Consider the following 8,065-nt stretch of genomic DNA (forward strand, 5'->3'; position numbering starts at 1 on the left):
CTTTTGTTTAAAAACATTGTTTAAAGTTTTGTATTTGAGATATATTCCAATTTCACATAACTTATTTCATTAAAATATTCACTATATTACATCATATCTGGTATTGTATGAACATTATAGTGCCGTGTAGTTAAACAACAAAAATATAATAATAAAATAATAAAAAGACACAGCTAACAACTCATAGAATGAATGCCCATGCCATTGTGATAATACTACACGGAACGCACCGACATAACAATGCCACAATGATATTGTTCCGTGGAAGTCATCGACATATCATTTTTAAAGGAATGAAAAATAACTTTTGAAATCATGTATTTATACTCTTACTTTTCTTTTTAAATGACAATATATGCTTTTTTTCTTAATTCGACTTACAAAACAGATCACCACAAACGTATTCATTTTTATAATCATAAATTTTCCTTTCATTTGTTGTAATAAACATTATTCAAAAGCATATGGTGTTCAAAATTATCACAATAAATCTTCATCTCCTATATATTGTGTTTATATTTCAAACTTTGATTCGCTACGCTGGAACAGGTGCTTACTACTCTGATTTACTTGACTGCTATAAAAACCTTCGTAATAAACCATTGAATCAGGGGTATGAGGTAATGCATTTTAAAAAGTCCCTTACTTAATTCTTTTGAAGATATCAGTCACTCTGTTTCTTTCAAAATAATGAGTTATGATTGCTTTTTGTAAATTATTGTTTGTGCTGAAATTACCACGGATTTACCGATTAAGACACTGTAGAATGCAAATGCTACTTAATCACCACCGCTATATTCAAGCCGCAGTGTAAGTGGGAGATTTAGCGCGCTGTCAAATCTAGATTGCATCCTCCAACTCGTTTGACATGTCTGTACATGATCATTCATTGCGATACCAGCTACTCCAGTGAAGTTGTATCTATTTTGTCAGAAATATTTTGGACATGATTATGGGATAGGCTGTGTTCGGTAATTTTGTTGTTACCCTTACTCTTCATATAATCATTAAGGTATGATAGAGGTGGTAGGGAGTATTCCGTATTCTTTATGCGTCATCGTTGCCTTAGATACACGTAAACTGAAAAACATTTATTTTTTCATATCTATATTTGTTTTTAGAAGTAATCTGTTCCAGACAAAAATATTATTTGCATAGTATAATCTGTATATTGACTGTTCTGTTTTGGTGACTGATTTTACCAATTGTCCTCTGTGGTTGGTTTATATAGTAAGATATAAAAAATTAATCTTTTTAGAAGCAAAATGCTTATTGTGATATAACACATAGTTTAACTAACATTTTTTTTTCGGAAATGCGTGTACTAAGTCAGGGCAACTGCGGATTGTTCTTTCCAACTCGACGGTTTTTGCTCTGTTATTGCCATTTATTATAATGCCCTTTTTAGTGGTCTGGGTTTCTTATTTACTTTGTTTCTATTTGTGTGATATTGTGATCATTAAAATTGTGATATTCTTTATTCTGTGTATCTTCGTTTGTTGTCTACTCATCATCACTGTATTACTAGTATGCTCTTTCCGATTACCGTCATATTGGTTTCCCCGTTCTTTTAACTACTGTAAACACACTTATCTTCGCTACTACTTTCTTTTGCGTTTTGCTGTCGTTGGCTAATTTCACGAAGATTTATTTTCGTGTTTTTTTAATAAAATAATTGCTTGAACATGCTTTTTCGCAACTACTTATTTTCGCGATAATTCTACGTCCGCGAAAGTCACGAAATTTAGTTGGTTTACATTTTTTTTTTTTTTAACTTTTGCTAAGAGTTTACCTATCAGTTCGGTAACATTGTTATTATGCATTATGAAGCTATTGACAAAAAAAAATAAATATAGATAAATAAATAAATAAATAAATAAGATAATTTATAGATTTTACGATTGAGGAATGTTTACCGGGACTTTAGTTTTGAAAAAAAATGCCATTTAAAAATTATTGCTTCTACTGCAACATAAAAGCACAACACGCTCAGTATGTGAAATATAATACATTTAATTTGTTACCACCAATTAAAGATTTTAGTAGTTAGTAAATTGAATGATTTTGTGAAACATGATATAAATTCTGATGAAATAATTCTGGCTCTATACGATCTAAAACCTCAAATGAACAGAATTGAAACAGGTTGTTGAGATTTTAAAAAACGTTCTTAGCATTTGTGCTATGACTATACTTCATGTAATGGTAGAACATTACTATATCAAGTACATTACAGAATACACAATATGTTCATTTTAAGCTTGATCAATATTGTAATTCTTGGAACATAATAATAAGGATATCTTAAAATCCTTTGCGTTAAATAAACACCAACAAACAACTCTCAGTCACACCACATATTTTTTTGCACAATATATTTTATTCATTCATAGCTTCTGATATTTTCAATTAATTCGTTTTCAAAGTATATTTACGTTAGAAAAAATGATATAAATGATTTTGTTATTGATTTTGTATCATTTATCACAGTGAGCGATAACGAGGGGTGAAATAACGACATAAATAGTCATTCCGTGGTTAAATAATGATAAAATGAAGTTTCCGTTATTATTTCAATTCTTATACGAATAGTTTCCTCTCATTTTTGAATAGATGCAGCATATGTGGTGCACGAAATGTTGGTGATGTGTTTATCACTTCTTTTTACCATGGCTGTGGTTTTAAAAGCTTTGAAGCATGTACTATTAGAATTGCGCTAACACCACAAATTGAAACAGTGTTTTCTACAGGCATTTGCATTATCAAATGCGAACTAAAGCGTCCGTCATCATCCACGTGACCCAGTGGATGACGCCTACACGAAAGTACATGTGCTCATTTATTTAACAAAGTCAATATTTGAACCCTGAATAAGTTTATTGTTATTTATTATGATATACCAACATCAACAACATCAAAGTGACCAGATAAGATAACTAGCTAAAAAAAACAGTTGATATGTAGACCAATTATCACACCTCTAGGTGAACTAACAAAACTTTGAAGTGTCTTACATTTAAAAAGGACGGCTAACACGAATCTACACTTTTCTCGTTTTATCCGATTAGACATAAAAATAAGTTGGTAACAAAGTTCTTAATTTTTAACTGTCGACGTATTTGTCTTTTGTATTTAAAAGTTGTCATTCTTATTAAACCAATATATATATAAGGTTTTAAGATTTTTTTGGACATTTTGCATAGGTATTTCTTTCACCCTTGACTTGACAAAAAGTATTATTTTAGAGTCCCTTAACTTCCCTTCAATGATTGTAGTTTTATATGTAAGATGTGAAATGTAAAGTTTTTTTTTCAAAAAAGATATATATTCATATTTGATGGTTGTTTGAGTGTATGTTTGAACCGGGCAAAGGACAAAAACATGCAGATGCCCGAGTTAGTATAAATGTGTTCCAAATCATGGACATAAGCTGTGCATCATATGCATACTGATACGTGCAAGACCTAAGTTTGATAAACACAATAATCGAGGCGAAGATAAAATACATGGCAATACACTTGCTAATGTAGAATAGTTACAAAATTACCGAACTGATCAAATCTAGACATTAGTCAAAAGGAAAGTCTATATAACAAATGTCAATATCAGAGTAAAACCCGGAAAGATGGAAATTACCACAATTTTCCTGACTTGGTACAGGCTTTTCATGATGAAACAACAATTTGCAACAACTATTTCCTAGGAATGATTTATTTGAAAGACATTTTACAGCTCTTAATTATTGCAAAAATGCCGCGGTTAATTTTCCTTCCTATCTAGTTGCAAATATTTAAATACAAACGACCAACTGATCATATTTAAACGTAAGAAGTTGTGAAAAATATGGTTTAACCGTGTCTTGTTTTCGGCATGTTTTATAGGTTGAACGAAGTGTTTTATTTAAACTGACATGTGAGCATTTGAACTAAATTAGTATATTTTTAATTTATTTTTAGTTTTAAATGTTTCCTTAATGACAAGATACTGCTGCTAACAAGTCATAAAACTACTGTAAATGCCTTAATGATAATGCTACACGTAACACACCAACAAATCAATTCCACTATGGTAATGTTCGGCGTAAGTCATCGGCATGTCATTTCGTAGGGAATGGCCACTTTGCTTTCGGTGAGTGTTTCTAGAAAAGCAGAGGACGCTTACCCTACCGGTGCACTTGGTCCATGCTCCCAGTTTTTAGTGGAGTCCGAGTTGCTCATTTACTTTTGTTACTTTGTATGTATGAAGTTAGTTACTTCATGTTCTTTGTTGTGTATGTCTGTTTTCCATGTCTGGTCTTTGTCCCCTGGATTACATTCTTTTGATAACCGCTATAACCTTGGTTCCCTTGATTACTCTTTGCTAATAAGCGTTTGTTTAATCGAATTAGACACACCATATGAAAAATTAGCGAATCTACAGCAACATGTAAGTACAACTTGTTCAATATGTAATATATAATACATTTAATTTGTTCCCGCCAAAAAAAAATTATCAATACGTAAATTGAATGATTTTGTGAATTAAATCTAAATTCTACTGAAAGGATTCAGGCTCTATACGAACTAAAACTATTGAAATGACAGTCGTTGAATTGGGATTTTCAAAATAGTTCTTTGCATTTGTGTTATGAATATACTTTGTGTTATGGTATAACACTGTTATATCAAGTACATTAGATAATACATAACATGTTCATTTTAAGCTTTATTAATATTGAGATTCGTGGAACATAATAACAAGGGTATATTTAAATCCTTTGCGTAAAATAAACACTCACTACCAACTCCCAGTCACACCACATATTTTTCCGCAAAACGAATTTATTCATTCATAACTACTCGCATGATATTTTCAATGAAGACGTTTTCTGAGTATTGTTGCGTCAGACAAAAAAATAATAGAAATATATTGATCTTGTAATATCAATCATAGTGGGAAGCTAATGAATCACTCGTGTTTCGGCTTCCCTGACAAAACACATCTAACTTGAATGAGTTACGTTGTATTTAGTCTATTTATTTTGAGCCAGAAGAGTAACAATTTGTCTTTCCATAGTTTTAAATATATATCGTGCAATTATCCGAATGTACTAAACTTTAGAGAACGCTAGATTTTAATGCAAAGAATAACGACCCGAAAATAAAATAAAATCACTAACTTAAGATTATTGTTCATACATGTACATGTGTACAGCTTACACATAATGCTTTATAATTCTTTCTTATCACACAAAATAACCTTAAGTTAGCAAACAAAATAAACAGATATGAAGTAAGCATATTTACAATAGTTGCTGATATAGACATTGCAATCATTATATTTGTAATACACTCGAAAAAAAAAAGCTGCATTTGTGAATCAGATCGTGGATCTCAATCTCAATGTTTGCATAGTACTAGCATTTCTTAGCTCGTAACGTCTCAGCTACTCGTTTAATCCACTCGCCTGCTTTACCTGAAGTTTTTCGTGAACGACACATCACCACGATGTAGAGACAGTTTGTCTTACTTACGATGAAGTACAATTGACCGTTAAATACTATGACCTGGTCGGAATCTCGTGACTTAATACAGTATGTAACTCCTCGTAGTCTTACTGTTTCCGCAGATGTATCTCTAAAGCATTTAATGATGTTCTGAAAGATGTAAGTATGAGTATTATAAGTTTCTATCCTTTCTTTATCTGTTCAGTACTGTAGGATAATCAAATACAACGTCAACTACCAGAAGTATGTACTTTACATCAAAGGTAATACCGCTTACTGATACCTAAAAACACGTCTTAAATGCTCTCATTAAAATTATTATGTTTTTGTTATCACGGGCAAGTTTAATGACTCATTGTTTTCTTCTATCAAAAATTTAAAGTACAAAAAGGAAATAAGAAACGTGTTCAATGCCCAAGGACGCTTACCCTACCGGTACAACTGGCTCATTAATTCACATTTTTTAGTAAAATCAGAGTTGCTCATTTACTTTTTTTCTTTGAACGTGTTGTTTTGGTTATTTTATGTTCTTAGTTGTGTGTGTTTGTTTTCCCTGTCCGATCTTTGTCCTTGGATTCCATTCTTTTGATTTCCGTTAGAATCTTGGTTCCCACGATTACTCTTAAATAGCTTAAATGAGTAGAGTGAAATGTACACGTATACATACAAAGTTATATGAAGACGCCATGAAATCGGATTGACATTTTTTTGTTAAATATAATTATTCAACAAATAATAATGAAATCGTTATTGTATGAACAAAAAGACAAACCCACGAGTGTATCATGAGTCAGAACAATACGATGATTTTTGTTGCATTAAACGAATTGACTCCCGGCTCTAGATTCTATATCGGAACGGATTACGATGTGTATATATATATTTTTTTGAGTAAATAAATGCTAAGGTGACAACACTCATCATATATGTTTAACATACAACTTACCTCAAATTCTTCCTCGGAAATACTAAATCCTCTAGAAGATGCTGCAACCTCACCATTATGACGTAATAATGTTGCACCGGTTAAAACCAGTTTATAATGTTTCTTCATGATGTGATCAACCCAGTGACTCCAGGCATTTCTCACATTAAGGGACCCACTACCATACAAACTAATTAGTGAACTCATTCCAATCCAAATCTGTAAAAAATATGACATCTCTGTTCTAAGAAAGTGTAAGCATGATAAGGAAATTGTAAACGAATTTATTTTGACGATTAAGGATGTAAATTCAACTTTACGGCTATTTTCTTTCTCACAAAAGTAAATGCTTTTTAGTACTCTAACTTATATGTACTCAATTATATAAAGAGACTCATTTGCGCAAGCATTTGCTGCAATTTACTACGCAGGATTTGCTTTGTTTTCTCGCAATACAAGCAAAAAAGTCTTATTTATTTGTTTATCATATTTACCCAAACAAACTTCCCTCTCTCAAAAATTTGTTTTGTAAATTTTTTGACAATGATGGTCGTCAGAGACAATATTTGTTTTTACATTTTTTAAGTCTGGTTTTATTGATACCTTTGGGTATCTCTTTTCTTATTGTTCTGCGGTATTATAGCATTATATAATTTTGAATTCGAGTGCTCAGATAAAACAAGTTCCAAAATTTGTTTTGATAGTGAAAAGGCTACAATAAATCCTTTCTACAATGTAATGAATACATATATTAAATTATGTTCGGAAAAACTCAGCATTTTTTTGTCAGATTTTCGGACTCATTTGGTTTTACCCATTTGATAGCATTAAATGTTTTCCCAGTGACCCCCATTTTTCTTTTAAAGATTTAACACTCCTTAAAACATTATTTGAGATTTTTTTTTCATGAAGTCGGTGTTGTTTCTTCGGTGTTTCTAATATATAAAACCAACTATGACAAAAACCTAAGAAGAATCAAGAGAAATCCTTTTCCCACCAAAATTTCAAATGTTTATATAAAAAAACGACCACACTGCCCATCAATTGATTTTGCGTATATTGCTGTATCATGAAAGATCCTTGAAAATATCACAACCCTTTGAATTCTTTTTATTCTTAAACATCCTAAACAATTCTACAATAGATGAAAATTATGTGTAAAGTGCTTTAGACGAAGTTGAACCACGTGTTTTTAAAACAAAGTACAACACAAGATATTGTTGACATAATAAATATTTACCTTTAATTGGTTTTTAGGAAGATTGAAATATATCTGCTATTTTCAAGTCTAGTGGACAATAGAAGTAGCCGCCCGACTGAGAAAGTTTAGAATGGAAAAACTCTGTTACGATCAAAACAAAATAATAAAATTTTCCATGCATAAGTATTTATATATGTGATGATAACTTAAATATAACTTTTATTTGAATATCACATGACCCTGTGTTATAACCACGTGTAGAACGCGTGAAAGGAGATAAAGACAAAATATATATCATCGGGATATTGCGGACGAATTACGAATGAACAATTGCAAAAGGGTAATCAAGGGAACCAATGTTACAGTGGTAATTAATAAAACGCAATTCAGGGACAAAGACCAGACTTGGAAAACAGACATACACAACAAAGAACACAATGTAACTAAAATCATA

General features: G+C 31.2%; 1 protein-coding gene across 1 annotated transcript; it reads right to left on the reverse strand.

Annotated features, from left to right (window-relative positions):
• Nucleotides 1–4,691: 4,691 nt before the first annotated feature.
• LOC148601197 (uncharacterized) lies at nucleotides 4,692–7,809 on the reverse strand. Its single transcript, XM_088555764.1, has 3 exons — nucleotides 7,651–7,809; nucleotides 6,432–6,629; nucleotides 4,692–5,635 (listed from the first exon to the last, which is right to left on the reverse strand). Exons 2-3 carry the CDS (start codon nucleotides 6,615–6,617, stop codon nucleotides 5,396–5,398), a joined length of 426 nt encoding a protein of 141 aa, XP_088411890.1. The 5' UTR covers nucleotides 6,618–6,629; nucleotides 7,651–7,809; the 3' UTR covers nucleotides 4,692–5,395.
• Nucleotides 7,810–8,065: the final 256 nt, after the last annotated feature.

This window comes from Perna viridis, chromosome 12 (assembly GCF_037379345.1).
Source record: "Perna viridis isolate PV_CMFRI_1.1 ecotype Kerala chromosome 12, ASM3737934v1, whole genome shotgun sequence".
NCBI classification, from domain to species: domain Eukaryota; kingdom Metazoa; phylum Mollusca; class Bivalvia; order Mytilida; family Mytilidae; genus Perna; species Perna viridis.